Genomic DNA, 19,983 nt, shown 5'->3' on the forward strand with positions numbered 1-19,983 from the left:
GTTTGGCTGAAATAGCAAATTCAGCCACTGTCAGAATGTTAAAAAGTTTAAACACAATTTAAAGCTATCTACTCAATTTAGAGGTTTTTTTTGGTTTTTTTTGCATACCGACACCCAAGAGTGAAAGCCGCACTGGGGAGTTAGATAGTACACTAAACAATTTAAGAACAAATAAATAAGCCCCCTAAAGATGATTATGGCAAAGAGATGTCAGATGCAAAAAGTAGCCAATCTCTAGGAAAAACATTTTTTTCCAAGGCATTGTGATACATGGAAAAACATCAAGCTAATCTTCATTAAAACACGGGTACTATTGGCCACTTAGCAGCAAGGAACTTCAGAGATACCAAGAGAGTGACGCAATGGTTACTTTGAGAAGGCGAGTTTCACGTAGGACCCTTTGTACATTTGAAACAGGGTTTGGATCAGACGCATCTCCGTGCCCAGTTATTGTTTTTGGCAGTAAGAAACACATTTATAAAAAATAACTTAATCACTCAAACATGACACCCATTCCGTTAAGAGAGTTCAGCGTTTCGAAATTTTAGCTCTCTAATTATATTTGGCAATTTCTAAACAGTGTATGAAGCTAAAAAACATGACAATCTACAAGAACCACAGTGAGCAACCTCAATGTGTTAGTCCACATTCCTATAAAGAAATTTATGGAATTTTATGAAACACAAACAAATGAAATATTTGGCAGACAAACTACTGACCTGGGCACACGATTCTTCAGGTGTTTTGGCACTGACAGAGTAAAGTGCTGGTAAATCTAGTTGGTGTACAGAAAATTGTTCCAGACTGTGCAATAATGCTGGAGCAAAGTGTGAGGTCTGTCCTGATCCCACCTCGCCAGAAAGCAGTAATCTTGGTCGGTAAGATGTGGGCTGATGGACTGCTGACCTACAACAAAAGAGAGTAAGCTCTCAATCGATTATCTGCTTTGGTTGTCCTCTCCCACTCGCAAGAAATATCCATCTCACAAGAAACATGTGGTAGAGGAGAGCCTCACAATCTGAAACAAATACGCTACAAACAAAACCACCTTTTGGTACAAGAAAATGCAGGAAAACAATGAGACAAATAAGGAAAATTATGTAAAAACATTTTGTACAAGATGACTGACTTTTTTAACATCTGGTTAAAATGTGCTCTCAAGGTCTGGCAGTCTGACTTATCATAAAATACTGAATTTCATATCAAATAAGTTATCTATCATGGCCGTCATATTTGGAGCATTTAAAGGTTAGGTATCTCTTACATGACCTTTATAGAATCATAAATGCTCCTGAATGAAAATATGTTATAACAAGAAAGAGGGCAGTGGGAGGAGTAGGCTCCCAAAGCACATTACATAACAAATAGTGGAAACAACATTGAAGCATGCTTCCAGGCAGTGAAAGTCAGGGCATGTGGAGTGGGGGAGAGAGTTGAGCAGATTCACAGCTAATCCATAAAGAGTGGTCCCATATTGCAGTGGCCCCATACTGCCATCATTAAGTACAGGTAACACCATAAACCACAAGCCTGCCATGTGCAAAACACCCACTTGCAAAAAAGGTAATCAAACAAGAGTTAAACCAGATGATTGACACGAGTTAAGGCATGGACTGTGTACTTTCTATACCATAACTGGCTAATTTTAGTAGTTTTGAGTATTTGAGCATGAACTATAACTCAGTTTTAAACCATGCATTTTCAGTGAACATATGTAAATATAGATTTTACAGAGGTGCTGTTCTGTCACTGTAGTTCATATTGAAGATTAACTTTATAGGAAATCCAATTTTTTTCATAATCAATTCATTAAGTAACTTTTGACTAATCTGCTTGAAATTGAGAAAAACAAAATGTATGGTGGTTACCTATGATGAATATGTTACATACCCATTAGTGATGCTCTTTCTGGCGAATACTCAAACTGGAAATTCCACAGCTTCAGAATAGCCCCAGGCACCAGACTAGATCTGGAAACGTTTACACAGCAGTTCTCCCACACGCAACACTGACCTGGTTTCATCCTGAAGTGACTAACAGAGCCACATACTACCATCACTCCTTCATATGACATTAGTTTCTTTCTTTATTGTAGGAAGCTGTCTCTGTAGGTACTATCTCAAAGTGAGAGACAGTGTGCACAGAGTCCAGGGGTTCCCCAAGAGGTTTAATAGAGGCAATAATAGATAATACTAATGCTCCATTTGTGATAGTGTGGTCAAGCAGTTAGGCTTATCAGAGGGTAGTGTTAAGCATTTGTTGTACACACACAGGCAATAAATGACTTAGCTTCAGGCCAATAGGTTTTTATATAGAAAAACATTTTTTTTATTTTAGAACCACAAGATTCAAATTGCAGATAAGTACATTAAATGTAAGGAACTTTGCATATGTAAAGATAAAACTTTGAATCAGAACAGTAATGTACACAGTTTGGCATAAAATGGCAATAAGCTATTTTAAAAGTAGACACTGCAAAATTCAACAATTCCGGGGGAGGTAAGTACAGGTTACTTTTTGAGATAAGTAAACCACTTACAAGTTCAGTCTCCGGGGCACAGGCAGCCCACTGTTGGGGGTTCAAGCCAACCCCAAACACCCAGCAACACAGGGCCGGTCTGGTGCAGAGGTCAATGAGGGGCCCAAATAACACAGGCACCCATGGAGACAGGGGGTGCTCCGGTTCCATTCTGCTAGAATGTAAGTACCTGTGTCCTCGTGGAGCAGACTATGGGGGTTTTGTAGAGCACTGTGGGGGGGTCCCAAGTAGGCACACAAAGTACACCCTCAGCGGCACAGGGGCGGCCGGGTGCAGTGGGCAAACAAGGAGTTGGGTTTGTGATAGAGATCAATGGAGGGAGCCATGGGTCACTCAGACGTTGCAGGCAGGGCACAGGAGGGCTTCTCTGGCCAGCCACCGACAGGGCAAGGGTGAGGGCCGCCTGTTAGTAACTGCTGCACCGGTGGTTGGTTCTTTACAGGCCTGGGGGCTTCGGGTGCAGTGCTTCTTCCAGGGGTCGGGTTTCTTTTCACCGGGCAGTCCCTCTGCAGGTGTCGTCGTAGGAGTGCAGGGAGGTTGGCGCAGGGTGAACACATTGTCGGAGTTGCCTGGGGCTCCTTTCTGGACATTGGCCAGGGGCATCAGGTGCAGAGTGGTGGGGACGCACGCTCCTGGAGTGAGGTGGGGTCCCTTTAAAGATGGTTTCTTCTCCCTTGTTTAGACAGGGCCGCTGTCCACAGGAGTTTCTTGGTCCTTTGTAGTTGCAGGGCAGTCCTCTGAGTCGGCAGAGGTTGCTGGGCCCACAGGATGCGTCGCTGGTGCAGGTTCTTTCAATCAGGAGACAGGCCGGTTGGGCTGGGGCCAAAGCAGTTGTCTTCCTTCTTCCCGCAGGGTTTTCAGGTCAGCAGTCCTTTGTAGGTCGTCAGGAATCTGATTTCCTGGGTTCAGGGTTGGAGAGCAGTAGCTAATGGCTACTGTCCCTGAGAGTGGGTACACCCTCCTTGTGCCTCCTCCCTTTGGGGAGGGGGACACATCCCTATTCCTTTTGGGCTAAATCCTCTAAAGTAAGAGCGAGGATTTTCTAAGGAGTGGGGGAGGGGGGGGGAGAGGGGGGTCACATCAGCTTTTGTCACCTTAGGGGTGGACCTGACTGAAGGAGTGACTCCTCCTTGTTTTTCTCACTATCTCCCCAGACTTGCTGCCAAAACTGGGGGATATGTCCGGGGGGCGGGCATCTCCACTAGCTGGAGTGCCCTGGGGCATTGAAACACCAGGCTTGAGCCTTTGAGGCTCACTGCCAGGTGTTACAGTTCCTGCGGGGGGAGGCGTGAAGCACCTCCACTCAGGACAGGCTTTGTTCCGGGTCACAGAGTGCACAAAGGCACTCACTCCATGTGGCCAGAAACTGGTCTGGAAGTGGCAGGCTAGTAGAAACCAGTCAGCCTAACATTAGCAGTTGGGCTGGAAAGCAGGGGGGCATCTCTAGGAGGCCATTTGTGTGCATTTCTCAATAAATCCCACACTGGCATAAGTGTGGGTTTATTGTGCTGAGAAGTGTGATACCAAACTTCCCAGTATTCAGTGAAGTCGTTATGGTGCTGTGGAGTTCATAATGACAAACTCCGAGACCATATACCCAATATGGCTACAATGCACTTACAATGTCTAAGAATGGACTTAGACACTGTAGGGGCATATTGTTCATGCAGCGATGCCCTCACCTATGGTATAGTGAACTCTGCCTTAGGAATGTAAGGCCTGCTAGAGGGGTGACTTACCTATGCCACAGCCAGTGCTTGGTGGGCACGGCAACCTGAGAGGGTTGCCATGTCGACTTTGTCTTTTTCTCCCAACCTTCAGACACAAGTTGCAAGGCAGTGTGCATGTGCTGAGTGAGGGGTCCCCTAGGGAGGGTGGCATAGTATATACTGCAGCCCTTAGAGTCCTTCCCTGGCCACAGGGGTACCTTTTACAAGGGACTTATCTGAGTGCCAGGGCTGTGCCTATTGTGGAGACAAAGGTACAGTTTTAGGGAGAAAACACTGGTGCTGGGGCCTGGTTAACAGGGTCCCAGCACACTTTCAATCAAAGCTGGCATCAACAAAAGGCAAAACGTTAGGGGGTAACCATGCCAACAGTGGCATTTTCCTACATTTTCTCTCAAAAGTCAAAGTACCAGTGTGCAGATGTTTAGCTTGGGACATTTCTAGAACGACAATGACCATTTCACAGAGCAGGTAAGAGGAGTGGGGGGCTGTGAGGAATGTGTGGTTGAATAGAGTATCCACCAGAAAGACCATTACCAAAGATAAATAACTTGTTCTTCTGATGGACACTTCTAACCGCTGATTCCTCGTCTTTGGAATAGATACCAAAGCAGACTCTCCCTAGATGGAGGATTTGTGGAATAGGTTCAGATCAAAAAGTCCTGCAGGACCAAATGGCCAAAATACCTTTACCATCAGACCTGGTTGTCAAGGCAGTAGTACTTTGTGAACATATAAATGGACACCCTGGTCACAATTTGACAAATGCTGATAAGAGGTACTCGGTATGCTAGCACAGCGATAGCCTTGGCTTTTGTGGAATACGCCCTCATTCACTCTCAGGATGCTTCTTGGCTAGTGCATTGCTGATCTTAATGCAGATGACTATTCAACTTGACAAAGTCTGATTCTGCCCTCCCTTGACTTTCTTTACACCGAAAACTACACAAAAAGTAAATTGTACACTCAATGGTCTTTGGTGTGATCAATCTAAAACCTAGAGGCTTTTATGAAGATACGCTGAGGGAGTCTTTTTCTTTCAAGGGGTGTGTCGGAACAAAGAACGCTGGAATGTCATAGATTGCCCAAAGTGAAAAGGAGTAACTACTTTTAGCAAAAAGGCCAAGATGGTCCTCAGTAACAGTCTGTCTGGAAAATCGTAAGAAGGAACATAGTCTTGAGAGTCAGAGGACACAATGAGCAGCTGTGCAACAGCTTGGAAAGAGTACATGTGAGGAAAATTAGGGCCAAACTGATATCCCAATTTAGGTGGAAATATGGGTTTTAAACCTGTAATAAACGTCTTCACAACAAGTGGCTTGAACAAGGACAGCTGGGCAGGCAAACAGGAAAACAACAAAAAGGTCAATGAGTAACCTTTAATGGTGCCCACAGCAAGTCACTGCTGGGCCAGTGACAAAACAAATCATAAGACATTCAATACTTTGGCTTGTAACAGTTCTGTTGTGCGGACACCACACCACGCCACAAATTTGCTACAGTGCCCAGTGTAAATAGACTTCGTAGTGGAGTGCTGTGAGGCAGGGATAACATCCACACACTTAGGAGATCAAATGTTAACAACTGCCACTGTTCAATTTCCATCCACTGAGGTGTAAATTGTGCAGGCCCCCACACATTCCTGGCCTTGGTGAAAACATTGGCAAATAGGTCCTAAAGGTGAACGCTAACAGCAGTGCCAAATGCTTGTTATTTGCTGGTCAACGGTTACCCAGCCCAGTTTTTAATGACGATCCAAAAGGTTATTTTTTTTATTTCTAAAGATAAACATAGACTGTTCACTTGTGGATGACATGCAGTATGAGAATAAAATGCTTAGAAAGATTGAGGCAGTCTGTAAAGCTACAAATGAGCCTAGATAAGATCACTACTTGAACAAGCATTTTACGACAGTCCAACAAAAATAAAAAAAATAAACAAACAAAGGGTCACATTTATATTAAGGATATAAAAGAAAATAAGCAGACATGGCCATCTCTTGTAAATAACTTTGAACCGATAATGGTGACTAGCTATACAGAGAGCAAAGTTGCCTAAAGCAAAAACCTCACAGCCCATTACATCCAGTTGTTTTGATTCTCCTATCTATGGGGCTGTAAGGCGGGAGAATGAATACTCAACAACCAGGCTCTGTGGAGAGGGGTCACCCAGTGCAATTCTATGGTGTCTGTGGACTGATGGACCTAAGCAGAGCTTTGCTCAGCCACTCAAGACCACTAGAGGCTTCCTAAATGGAAACAAGAGTTTCGCAACTGATTTAGTAGCTACAAGGTTTCTGTCAAACCTTTAGACTTCAGGTCCTTGAAAGGCAAAGTCAGACTGATCTTTCAGCAGCTTTACACACCATTGTGGTAAAGGACGATGCCTCCTCTGTTGAAGTACTTCTCTTTTGGGGCCGCTGTGGGGTAATGGAAGAGGTTATCTAGGCCACTGGCATTTTTTTAAATCAGGAACAGACCAGCATCAGAGTAAGGAGGAAGAAGCAGATTGTTGGTGGATTCAGAAATACGGTTTTCCGTGCACCCACAATTCTCACCAAGCATGGCTACGGAGTCGTAGTCAGGCCCAAGTAACTTCTCCACCCAGACAAACTTCTGGGTATCAGGAATAGGCAATTCATGAAAGCAAGATCTGACCTTTTCTTGTGCCACCTGGAAAATCTGAGCTGACCTACACGGAGGCATTGGCATTGGAGCCATCAAAGTTACCAAGCATGAATTAACAGGTCCCATTTGGAGAGTTGCCTAGAGGGTACCAGACACATCTTAAAGATTTCCAACTTGGCCTCAGCAAAGGCCTTGACCTATGTGGAAAGGCAGACTGAGTTGGAAATATCAGTTCAAATATCAGTCCACTTTGGAATTGGGTCAGAGGATGAGGAAGTGCTCAGCATTGGGGAATAGCATTGACACTCCAAATGATCCTAGGAATTGGAACCTTTCTGTAGGAAAAACAGAATCACCTACATTGTGCCTTCGGCTTCTGTTGAGGTGCAATCTTTAAACTGGTACTTGTCAATATTATGAGAATGATTAGTGTTCTTAGAGCAAGCTAGTGCAACAATACCAAATGACCACTGCAGAGTAAATGTTGCTCTACTGAGTACAGTATAGCCTTGTCTTCATATTAGGAAGGCTTAGAAGCTGCTGCAGGGAGTGAGTGGGGGGGGGAAGGGGTGGACTATCCAGACTGCTGGATCCCCGATACACGGGTTTGGTGAATCCCACACCCTCAGCCACACAGAGGCTGGGAAGCATGTGCGGCACGTTGGCTGGCCGGGAACTGACACGGTTGGAGGTCCTGTCCACAGCCACAAAAGAAACAAGTGGCAGACTGAGGATGAGGAGCCACCACGAGGTCCAACGACCTGCCCATGGCTCGAGAATAACTGAAACACTTGAGAGCTGAGTCTGCCTTGTTTTCAAAGATATGGGTGCCCTAGAAGGGCATGTCCATCACAGCAGCTTGATGGACAAAGGGCCGTGTCCAGTCCACTATTAAGACTTTGCTGCGTCTCTCCCACCAGCAAAAGCCTGAGAGAGTACAGCCCGGGCCACCTCCGGGACCTGTGGCAGCACTTGCGCAATCCCATCCTACAGCTTGTGGGAATAATGGCCAAAAAGGCATGCAGTGTTCATGAACCATAATGTTAGGCTGGTTGAAGAAAACATCATCTTCCCAAGTGTATCCAACCTTTTGGATTCCCTATCCAGGGGTACAGAAGAGAACGCACCCAGGGAAGTGGAGGCTTGGATAACCAAGATCCCTCCGGTAGGGTGTTGAATCAGAAAAATTGGGTCCCCTGGAGCAGGGTGATGGCGGCGGACAACTTTCCTGTTCACAGGAGCCCCTGTGATGGGTCTGGACCAGGTACTCAGTAGGACGTCCATGAGGGCCCCATTAAATGGCAGCACGGGTTCCGAGGAGGAAGTTCCAGGTTGAAGCACCTGTCAGGAGGTTAGTTCTCATGGCCACCGATGCAACTCAAGGTCCGGGAACTCAGCTGCTCTTCTCACCACCACAGAATAGGAAGCTCCCTCCTCCGTAGCCTCGGTAGGGGGAGAAAGCATGCCGATATCTTGAGAGCCATCCAGGCTGCTGACTTTACCCAAGTATATACACCAGTCAATAGGTTCGTGGAGCTGGTATTCTAAAGTGTCCAGTGACCCCTCCATTCATTACCATAACCTAGCCCATAAGAAAGGGGCTCAGGATATGACCTAGGAGTCAAGGCTCCTTCCAACATCAGAGTTGTACGATGCCCATCGGGCTCCATGTCACAGTCGGGGATAAGAATGGGGATGGCACCGCCATTGGGTGCATGTGGCAACGGGAGCGTCAGTGTCAGGACCGGATTCGGGGGAGGTCAAGGTGGTACGACAGACATTGGTCCGGATTCAGGCCTGGATCCATGGGTGCTCCTCGGTACCAGAGCCAAAGCCACCAGCGCAAAACCCAAAGGGGCCCCTTTCGACTCTGCGGGCCCAAAGGCACCCAGCAGAGTCGCACTGCCCAAAAATAAGGCACATGGTCTAATAAAACTAAGTTGAGTAGAGGTCGCTCCGGCTCCTGGAAACTCAGGCCCATGCACAGTACGCGCAGAGCGAGGCCTAGAATGTCGAGGCCTAGAATGTCGATGCTCCCTCGTCAGGCAACAGACAAGGAGAAGTCAAAGAACGCTTTGACTTCTTAGATTTCTTTTTGTGCCTTGACTTACCCAATCACCCAAGGACTTGCAGTGGGATGACTACGATGGAGAACTCTGCAAATTATCCCAGACCTTCCTCTCGGCGGAGATCTCAACTTGCGTGGAGCTGAGGATCGGTCTGCCATCAGCTTTAGGGACTGCTCCGTCAAAGCCTTTGGATGCATGGCCTGACACTGGCAGCACGACTTTGGTGCCTTGAGCACAACCATTACCCAAAGATACACGAGGTGTGGCTCCGTCACGGACAACACCCGATGACAGGAACTGCAGGGCTTGAAGCAGATTTTTCTCAATGACATCGTCAACGCACCTGGAGTTGAAAACTCAAAAAAACTTTGAGAAAGTGAAAAAAAAAAAAATAAGGCAGTCAAAAATGACTGTGGGATAGTTCTCGTCAGATAAGCGCTAGCTGGCACATAAAGAAAGGAACTGACAGCACGCCAAAGTGAAGCCGGTGTAGGAAACGCAACGTCCTATCTTGCACAGACGATGCTGATGACAGATGTGGAGCAGATCGATTCCACCTAATGGCGTGCAGGGGTACTGCTCACGAAAACTTTCCGGATTCAGTATGACGCCTGGGGACAATGCAAAGGTAAGGAATCTGCAACTAGATGTCTCTATCAGATTAAGGATATTCTCCCCTATAGAGATAGTGGGAGGCGTTTCGAACGCTTAACTTGGGAGTTTACTTTATCCAGACTTGTAACAAAATTGCTGCAAATCAAATCATCATAGTCTCAGGAGACCAAGATCCTGAAGTTTCTAACACCCTGGGGGCTTCCTCATAGAAGGTAAATCAGAGGTGGAGTCGGGCAACCGTCCATAAGAGGAAACATTTCTGATTTCGATCAATTGATGGAAAGCCTGGACTATCCCTCGAACTGGACTACAGTAGGAGCAAAGTTGACATCTGGTTGTTGAACATAAAGAATAGTGCCATCAGCTTATAGAGAGCCGGATCAAGGACTGATTAACAAGGCACAGTCCCGGAAATGAGAGGAATTCCGAAGGAGAAGACAGAAGGCACACTTGTCATGTGCAAATGCCAACAGCAAATATAGCAGAATAAAGTCTATTCACACAGACTCTTAGCCTTGGGAGCAGTGTGTAGTAAGGTTATAAGCGGCAACAATATTTACCCAAACCACTTTAGAGAAGTGTTTTCATCATTAATGACCAGTTCAATTAACTAAAAGTTTTCTGTGCGCCTAGCAGAATAGCAACAAATGGAAGCTGTGGATCAGCACTGTGGAGAATGGCCACTGGCATCCAGAGTTTAAAAGAGGAGGAGGGTTGTGGAATGAAATCTGATTGATCTGGTAGCACCCGAAAGAGCATTAAGGGTTGAAGTTCTTGAGTAAGGATCATGGCCCATATTTTGCTGTGTGAGATTAGTAGTGATAGCGGCCTATTCAAAGCTATCTTGTCCGGATCCTTATTGGGCTTTAGGAGGATAGTAATGGGTGCCTCCATTGTAGAAGGAGGAAGAGTCCCCCTAAGGATTGACTCATTATACATATTGAGTAGGAAGATGTGAGGGCATCCACATATGTTTTAAAGAAGTCAACTGGGAGGCCTCCAGAGCCAGGAGCTTTCAGTGGGAAGAATCTTAAGGGTGCTTCCAATATCCTCAATGGTTATCGGGGAATTAAGTATTCCCCTAGCCTCACCATCTAGACAAGCCAGTGCCACTTAATCCAGATACACCAAGAGATCAGAATGATCTCTGTGGGATCTGGGGACATAGAGGTGTATATAGTATAATTGAACTCTAAGAATGGGAGGGGCGCACTCGTGACAATCCCACACTCGCCAGTGATTTGTGGTGATGACTGAAAGACCCACGGTCATGGGCAGCAATCAAGATGAGGGCTCCGACAGGCCTGTCCCCCTCTATCAATGCCCTCATTCGGCCACAAAAGCCAAGATCACCTCCTCCCTGTATTTCTGCAGTGTAGAGTGCAGCTGGGACAGGAGAACCCTATCTTTTGTTTCCTGGTATTTTGAATTCAGACTCTAGTCTAGAGAGGCACAAACAAATGAATTTAAGTACCCTAGAGCATTTAGAAACACAGATACCGCAAATGTAGGCCTTGAAGGCCTCCCAAAGTTATTGGATACCTGATCTTGAAGTTCAGATCTTTCTAATCTCCAGACATAAAACTGAGGAGCTGAAGTCGACTGCTGAAAAAATAACTTCACCAAGGAGTGGTTAGACAAGGTACAGGGCAAGATGTCAGCACCACGCAGAAGAGACCCCAGAAGAAGTCAAAACGTCATGTCGCAAGAATGTGACATGCACCGGGGAGTTGAGCGTATGGCTCATTTGACTGGGATGCCTTGCTCACCAAGCATCCATCAGGTCATGTAGTTTCATAAAGTAAGTGAGAGCTTCACCGGAGTGTGAGGCTCGGCAGTAGGCCTCAGAGGATCTATCATGCAACTCAGAGAGTGAGATTTAAATCTCTCCCCCAGAGTGTGGGCCAGTCATGATATTTGGAGAATTGCATTATATCATCATAAAAGGCAGTGTTATCAACCCTGGGGCTGACAACATTGACCAAGAGCAGTTGATGGACATTTAACATGTCCAACAGTGCCACCAGCCCACCCCAAGCATAAGTGATGTGCTCTACCAGTGAGTAATTTATCCATTTCCATAGGAGAGTGACAACCCCACCCCTAGAGTAAGTAGAGTACGAGAAGAAGTAACAGTGTTTGCCCACGAAGTGGCAAACCTAGGCTTACCCAGAGGTGAACCGTGCATCTCCTGGGGCATAGCAATGTAAATTTTATGGCGATGAAGGCAGGTCCACAGCTGCCTAGCCTTACCAGGATTGTTAAGAACTCGTACATTCCATGTCAAACTGAATCATATAAGGGCGTGGTGGCACATTACTATTGGCATCAATGAGTGGATCAAACCGTATTGAGGTCTGTTAACAGCAGAAACCATAAAGGAAAACTCCCAACCCAGAGAGTGTGGCTTGCCCCAAGCAAAACATCAGGATAATCACTGACGTGGTACGTATTGGTGGCCTACATCGAAAAGAGTTTACAGAAGGAGAATCGCACTGCTTGTGAAAGCATTAGCACAGGTAGGCAGCAAAGGAGTTCTGTTCTGGAGCACCACAACCCCAGAGAGTAATGCGTGGTATATTGTGCAGTGGTTGCATGGTGAGCCAGCTACTGGAAAGACCTTTAGCAGCCAGCATTTGTTAAAGCAGTTAGTAGTTATCGCTGAAGGCTTGGCCACCCTGGGAATAACTGGTGCTGGAGAGGGGTGAATCCTGCCTGACGAGATGCAACATTCTATGAATCTGAGAGTGGTGGCAGGTTGTAGAAAAAAACGTGTGTTTTACCCTTGTATTCTAGACTCAGTTTGGTGTAGTAGAGCATGGAATTTTTTCACCAGCTGTGAGGGCCAGATCCTCCTCCCCTCCAGGAAAGAACAGTGTGTCTACTGCACCGCAGGAGTGAAGGTAGGGGTGAAGGAAATCTTAGATTCCTGGTATGAAGATCCACTCTGTCTCTGTTTAAGCACAATATGAAATCTCAGTCCCTGTACTTGAACAATTGTACTATATTTTAGGCGTGGTGGATGGCCTGGTTTGGACTTAGGAGCAAGCGTGCAATAAGCTTGTTCAAATATCAAGACATTGGAGAATTTGCTGCAACCAAATAGGGTGTCAAGAAGGCACTATACGTATAATTCAGAGTTGGAAGGTGTAGCAGATTCAGGTACACCCAGGATTTGTACATTGTTCCAGGTCCTCACTCTTGGCCATGAATGCCTTGAGTTCCCATCTGGACGTTGCAAGACCAGTGAGCTCCTGCTGGGTAACCTACAGTGCAGACAACCGGGACTCGGCCTGTGTCAGCCTGACTGTCCACATGCTCATGCACACTATCTAGGCGAGTGCTAAGAGTCCATCTGAAAATCAATGGAGACCAGGCACTCCCTGAGCCCCTTGAACATGGCTGTAACATTGGATTCCTCGAAGTCATAGGGGTCCTCCGAGGAAGGATCATTTGGAACTTTGGAATAACGTTTTTCAAAGTTTAGCTTAGACTGTTTGTGATCAGTTTTGCCCATATTGGAAAAAGGCTGATGAGGAAAGACGAATCAAATAAGGAGACACTGACCACTCCGACCACTGCAGGTAATGGGAGGCCCGTGTCAATTTAAGATCCCAGGTGCTAGAGGACCAGCAGGAGAATGACCAACAAGACAGAGCAGGCTAAAGAAAACTGGCTCTACGGAGGTCCAAACAGTGGAATAAGGAAGGATGATGGTGAGTGTAAACAGCCAATGTGGCAGCACCGAAACCCACACAGGATCAACAGGCCAAAGAACAGCTGGTACAAGTAATGTGGGGTGCGCTCCCTAGGATCACGACGGGCCAAGCTGTTACAACAAAAAAAGGCCTTAGGTACCTACAATGAGTTCAACAAGTGAGGAGCCTGCACAGTATTATAGACAGTGTGAAAAATATGGGGGCAGTACAAAGGAAGAGTCACGACCTAGGGTCAGGTAGGCTGGCAGAGCTGTGACTCAGGACAGATTCAGCAAGTTCTGGCACCAGGAGGTTAGGAAGCATAGCACTGGAGGGAGGTCGAAGCAAGTGGTCTAGAAAAGTAGGAGGTAAAGTCAACCAGTGGCACAAAGCCATGCAGACACAGCTAACCAGCAGCTGAGGGCTGGTAGCTTGACCATGGTTGTTAGATCCGACAGGTCCTAGCCCCCCGAAGGCTGCACATCAGCAAAGGCCCTCCAGACAACACAGTCACTCAGCAGTGAAGAATGGTCTAGATGGGCAGTGGTCTCGACTAGACGGGATGTAAGTCATGAAGTGTCCAGCTACCACGCAGCCCCCAACTAGCAGCTAGGCAGGCCCCAAAGCAGAGGTCAACAGCAAAGTCTGCAGCTGCTGCAGTCAGGTGTACCCTAGCCACCCAGAGGACCAGCTGTTCGACAGCAGCAATCTGCCCCAACAGGCTTCGATATCCAGGAGCGTGCTGCTTCAGGAAGCTAGAAAGGTTAAAACAGAGCTGTTATGACGTAATTAGCAATAATAAAGAATGCATTAACAGCTACCACAAAGTGTCCCGAATCATCAGACTAACATTTGTACTAAACACAGAAGGTGCAAAGTAATTTATTAACATTTAACCAACGCAGCAACAAGCAGCTCCATTTGGGTTAATGAGACTTACACACATATTTAACAGTGTCACTACTAAAAGGTATTCTATTTCACACTGGTCACTCTCAACACTGCCAAACTCATTAATTTACCTATGGTAGTGCTTACATTTTAAAGTGAAGAAAAGGTTTGTGGGTAGCAGCTGGTTGTTGTTTCTTTGGTGACTGGGATTGACAACTAACATCAAAAATTGACACAGTACTCTCATCTTCACTATCATCCAAACCAAGAGTTGTGGCATCTGTAAAGAAAAGAAATGAAATATAAGAAATACACCATATGTTAATTAATGTGCTTGTTCATGTACAAAATACAATTTTTCTACCCTAACTGGAAATATCATTAAGCCTTCACCTGTTATGACACTAACCTACTGACACCTGTAGGAAACAGGACTTCTCTTTGCAGATGCTCCCCACTTTTGCCCCCATTTGAACTACCAGATGCCCCAGCTGCTAGTTTGACTGTGACGGTCAACTGCAGACTGCTTCTCAGGCTCTAGTGCCAGAGTTCTTTCCCTTAAAAAGGAAATACTCAATTGTAACCCAATTGGCAAACCCATAAGCACCCCTGTAAGTCCTTAGTAAATGGTACCCCGGTACCTAGGGCATGGGTACTAAAGAGGGTCCCTGTGGGCTGCAGCTTGTATTATGGCACCCTAAGGGGCCCACACAAACACATGCAGGCTGCCATTTACACATGTAAACTGCTTTCGCAGAATGCGTGAAATAGAGCAAACCCATTTGAAAACACAACATTACAGATATCATGTGTGCAATGCACAAATACACTGCATGTCTTACATGTAAGTCACCCCTATAGCAAGTTTAAGAGCCCTAAAGCAGAATGCATTATAATACATGTCTAGTTCTATTTATAGATATTGCAAGTGAACAGGGAAGCCATCTTACAGTATGTGCTGGGCACTGGCCACACTACAAGTTACCCAGCTACATAATGGCTTCTATGAAACCTATGGTGTTTGGTATCGAACACGGAATATTAAAAAATCCAGACTGATGCCAGTATTGGATTTGTGACATGCATCCATATGGCACCTTAGAGGTTCCTCCTGAAATCTACTAGTCCTCTAGTGTGTTGACTGGTATCGACCAGCTTGCCTATACATCAGGACACAGTGCATGTGCTCTGACACTTAAAACAGTACACGCTTGATTGGCTTATACCAAATTGACATATCTTAACTTACTTTTAAGGCCCTCATATATGATACCAGGTATACCTAAGTGTTACATGTGGACTGCAGCACTTGTGCTACCAAGGGAATGACAAGGTATAACATGTCTCCCAGACTGCCACTGCAGACTGGTAGAGCAGTTGTAACCTGCTACTTCGACTTTGCCATTTAAGGCAATGGCAAAGAGCAGACTTCTCTATAATATGTGTCACCCACCCCTACAGTAGGTGTCTCAAGCCCTAAGGCAGGGTGCAATATATTACAAGGCAGAACCTCGGTTTTACAGGTTTTGACAGTAAAAAGCCTAAATTGTCCTTTTTACTGTAACAGAGGGTTGCAGCCCCATTGGCAAGTACAGGGTTACAGGCTGATACTTCAGACTGCTAAATTCTGAATGGTACTACCACATTTAGAACTTCAAGGTATCAAACAACTCGTTACATTAAGCTAGACTTGATGTCAAAGTCGAAATTAATGTAACATGTTGCCACATGCAACTTCTAGAAAGCTGCCTCTCTGTTGCCCAGTTATCCTGTGACCACTTGCTGAGGCTGGCCACGAGACAGCCCTTTGCCCTCCCTGGGAGATGTTGGAAGAACTCAGAGGAAGGGTAACAACAGAGACCTGCCACTAGATGAGTTACCTCCTCTTGGTAGGAAATCACAGGGGGTGTTGGCCTAAAAGGCAAGTTTAAAAGGGGAAGCCACTTTTGAAAGGCAAGAAGTGCATACACATGTAAGAGGCTGCTCTACTGTCTAGGTAGACAGGCTGCCAGGGAAAATAGGGAGGAAAAGCAGCTGCTAAACAACTTTTCCTGTGGGCGTGTAGCCTCAGTTACCCACATCTGCAGTGTGGGCTACAAAGTTCCAGAGGGGGTCCCAACATCTTAGAAGTAGAAAGAGAGCATTCTGGTATCGCTAGATGCCACATTTCACAGGAAGTTGCCATCAGGCAGGAGGGAGTAAGGTAGCCCATTGGCGAGACATCGAGACCTTCCCTAACGGCACTTTCTGGGCACAAAAGTGGCCTCCAGAACTCAGATCTTGCTAAGCTGAAGAAGAGCACCGAAGGAGGGCTGCCCTGCTGACTCTGGAACCTGGGAAGAGACTGCACTGAAATTAGACTGCACCTGCTGCTCCATGACGTTACAAAGAAAAGGATTGTGCTTGCTGTGTCCTGCTCGAGAAGTTGTCCACTGAGCCGAGCCAGAAGCAAAAAATACAAGAGTTAGCTGCCTGACTTCCTGTTTGCACCACAGGGCTACAAATGATGAAGAAGCCTGCTGGGACGAGTGGGTTGCACAGATCACCAATCGCCGATCCTTGCCACCTTACACTCCAACAGAAGGAAGACCCTGAATTGTACCCATATCCAAGACTGCTTCAATGAAAAGAAGCCTCTCGGAAAGAGTTGGTGCATACTGCTTGATTGGGAATCCCAATGACGCAAGTATGTAAGATACCAATCTAGAGTTGGTCTACGACTGACTGTAGTGACCCCGCCTTTAACAGCCAGTCACTAAAGTAATGGAAAATCGTATGCCGGACCTCTGAAGATGGGTAGCGACCACCGCAATCATGTTTCTGAACACTTGAGGGCAACCGGTGGGACCAAGGGGAAGTAATGCAAATTGAAAATGTTCCTGGCCTATCTAGAACGTCCAGTTAGTTCTGTGGGATTGTTATGACGGGTATATGAAAACACATAACCTGCAAGATTTCCTTAAGTACATTTGTCTGTCCAATAAACAGCAGCTGCAGATCAAAGACCTCAGCTAATTGTCAGACAACTACTGCAAAAGATAGACTCTTTTCTGCTGGTGGTCCAAATTACTTATTCAACCCGGTATTAGGTAATTATCAAGCCCACTGGCCTTGAGTAGTCCGTACAAAAACGTATTATAATTAGGGAGCAGATGATCCCCCAACCCCACCTTCATCATCTCTGGGTGGTAGTAAGGTTTGGTCATAATTTGAGCAAAGTGAGAGTGAAGCCTCTAAAGACATATCCACAACCGCTGAGCCACTATCTCAGATGCTGGCTGAATGGTGACTGATTGAGCTTTAGTAATTTCATGTTGCAATATTGATCTTAATCAGGCTAAAGTTGGTTCAGGTCAGACATTCCAATCAGCACAGGATTCTCTTCTGGGACCTGTGGCTTAGTTACTGTTGTCGACGAGTAAGAGACCACCATAGATCATGGAGCCGGGGTAGAAGATGGTACCCAACTCAGTACGAGGCTCTTAATAGGTCTAAGTGGGTCAGAGAGTGCTAAGGATGGATCTGTTAACTGTACCTCAACTTAAGGCCCTAGCAGATTCTTGAGGCCTGAAGGAGTGAGTGCCAAAGGGAGACCTAGAAATTTCAGATATTTGCAGTATGGTCTCCTTAAAATCATCAGTTGGCTACTATGTTGCCAACTGTTTGGGAAATATGACTTGCACTAGGATTAATAGTGGAATCAGATCCACAGATTAATCTGGAGGGAGACCGACTAAAATCATGATGTTATTGCACCTTCTCTTCTCTGGATAGAGAGTGGCTTGCGGTTTGGACTTCTATTTTGACTTATCAGAGAACTTTTACCACAAAGTTGATCTCCTGCAGGAATCTGAGGTTAGAAGTATCCATCAGAAGGGCAAGTAACTTACCTCCTGCAATGCTCTTTCTGGTGGATACTCAAACTGCAGATTCCTCATTGAAAATCACACCTCCCCATTCTGTGGAAGGGCCCTCTTAATATATGAAAAGGTCCCAAGTTTGGAACCTGCACACACATGCTTCCAATTTTTCATGCACTGCTTTGAGGGACCAGAAAGAAACAGGGAAGAAACTGACATCAGTGAGTAGGGGTCTGCACAGGTGTAGCTTACATGTGGCTCTGCACCATCACGTCAGGGGCACTATAGTGACGACACAGTGCGGCCCAGTACCACCTAGTGGGCACAGGATCATTGTTAGACACAGTTTTTCAAATCCAGTCTGGCATCTGGGGAGCTTTCTAATATGAGGAATCTGCCATTAGATAGGAGTATCCACCATAAAGAGCATCACTAAAGGTAAGTAACTTTCATTTTCGATTTTAAGTCCTCTACAAATTTCTGCTCTTTGCTACTATATAAAAAGTTAAATGCAATTACATGAAACAGTGCACTGTACTCCAAATACACCCTTTATGTGCTTTGGTACAATCCACTGATTAGATTTTTAGATATCTGCATTATAAAAATGATGGCAGGCAGACTTCCAACTTTCTACACAACTTCAACAGATGAGACAAATTCAAACAAGTTTAACTCTCCAGGTGGTCGAATCCACCTTCTGGATGGAAATATATGAATGACATGAGAGGCAGACATAAAAAGCATGAGCACAGGACAGCAACCGCATGGCACATCACGCAGCCCTGCTTACCATGCTGTCACTGTTATGGGACTCTGAGGCCTCTGCTAGTTTTGGAAAGCCTCTTTCCCACTTACCCCAGGGGCTGCATCTCTGTGACAACCCCAGCGCAGATCAGCCGGTATGAATACTAGAGGTAATGCAGACTGTCATATAGGATCTGCTGTACTGAAAGTTCACAAATGGAAACAAACCAATACTGGTTCCCGAGTTCACGTCCTTGCCACTTCCACACCTTCCAGTTCATTTATCATAAGACTGAGGCACTATAACTAAATAAGTACCTAAATATTTCACCGACCTGCTGGAAAATCATAGGTGATCGTGTAAAAGAGCTGGGGCTTCAGAGAAGTCAACTTCCTTTTTTTTGACTAGATAGCACTGAACCATATAAACATATGCTATTCATATACAATCAAGAAGGAAACACACCGTGAATAAATAAGTATATACCTTCTCTTTTGTTACCGCTGCTGAATTCTGCATGTGGAAATACTTCATATAAAACAGTGAGAATGTTATTGAAGGTTCTGTCCAGCAGTGGTTTAATGATGGGAGTTAGTGCATGACCTGGACATATAATGGCACGCTGTGAAGCAGGCACAATTTTTTTTATTGCACTGAAAAAATCCTGTGCACCAAGAACTACTGAAGAAACATCAAGCTGTAGTTTTTCACTGCTGTGATAAATCTGAGGATAGCGTCGACGAAGAGCAATAAGGGCAGCTTCTGTGCAAAGTGCTTTGATGTCCGCTCCACAATAACCTGACAAAAGAAAATTAAACATTTACATGTATACAAATTTCAAGCTACTACTAAATGCCCAAGTCATTTCATCTACAAATAGAACATTGCAAAGCAGCCACAATTCTACGTTAAAGGGCCAATGCTTGCACAACAACTTACTATCTGATGAAAGAGAAACATCACTTATAGAAGTAACGGTTACCACATTAAGTTAGAACATTCCAAAGGATAAAAGCTAATATATTTTTAGCAGGATCAAGACTTATGTCCATTTGCATGAAATAATGCAGACGGGCAAAGCACTGGATTTAAATTACATAACTCTCTGCAGACAGGGAGATAATGCAATTGCTGTACAAACGGGTTTATTCTAACAGCCAACTTCCCTTCCGACAGATTTAAGGAATGACCACAAGAGAAAAAGGGCAC

General features: G+C 45.5%; 1 protein-coding gene across 5 annotated transcripts in view; it reads right to left on the reverse strand.

Moving 5' to 3' along the window:
- Window positions 1-19,983, reverse strand: part of ATAD2B (ATPase family AAA domain containing 2B) — a 546,820-nt gene that overhangs the window by 286,057 nt on the left and 240,780 nt on the right. For all 5 annotated transcript variants that reach the window (XM_069236016.1, XM_069236015.1, XM_069236018.1 and 2 more), the window contains exons 16-18: window positions 19,261-19,572; window positions 14,314-14,446; window positions 720-906 (exon numbers count right to left, since the gene is read on the reverse strand). In XM_069236016.1, the coding sequence (XP_069092117.1) occupies window positions 720-906; window positions 14,314-14,446; window positions 19,261-19,572 (632 nt within the window). The remainder of the gene's footprint in view (window positions 1-719; window positions 907-14,313; window positions 14,447-19,260; window positions 19,573-19,983) is intronic.

The sequence above is a fragment of the Pleurodeles waltl genome, chromosome 5, assembly GCF_031143425.1.
Source record: "Pleurodeles waltl isolate 20211129_DDA chromosome 5, aPleWal1.hap1.20221129, whole genome shotgun sequence".
Lineage (NCBI taxonomy): Eukaryota > Metazoa > Chordata > Amphibia > Caudata > Salamandridae > Pleurodeles > Pleurodeles waltl.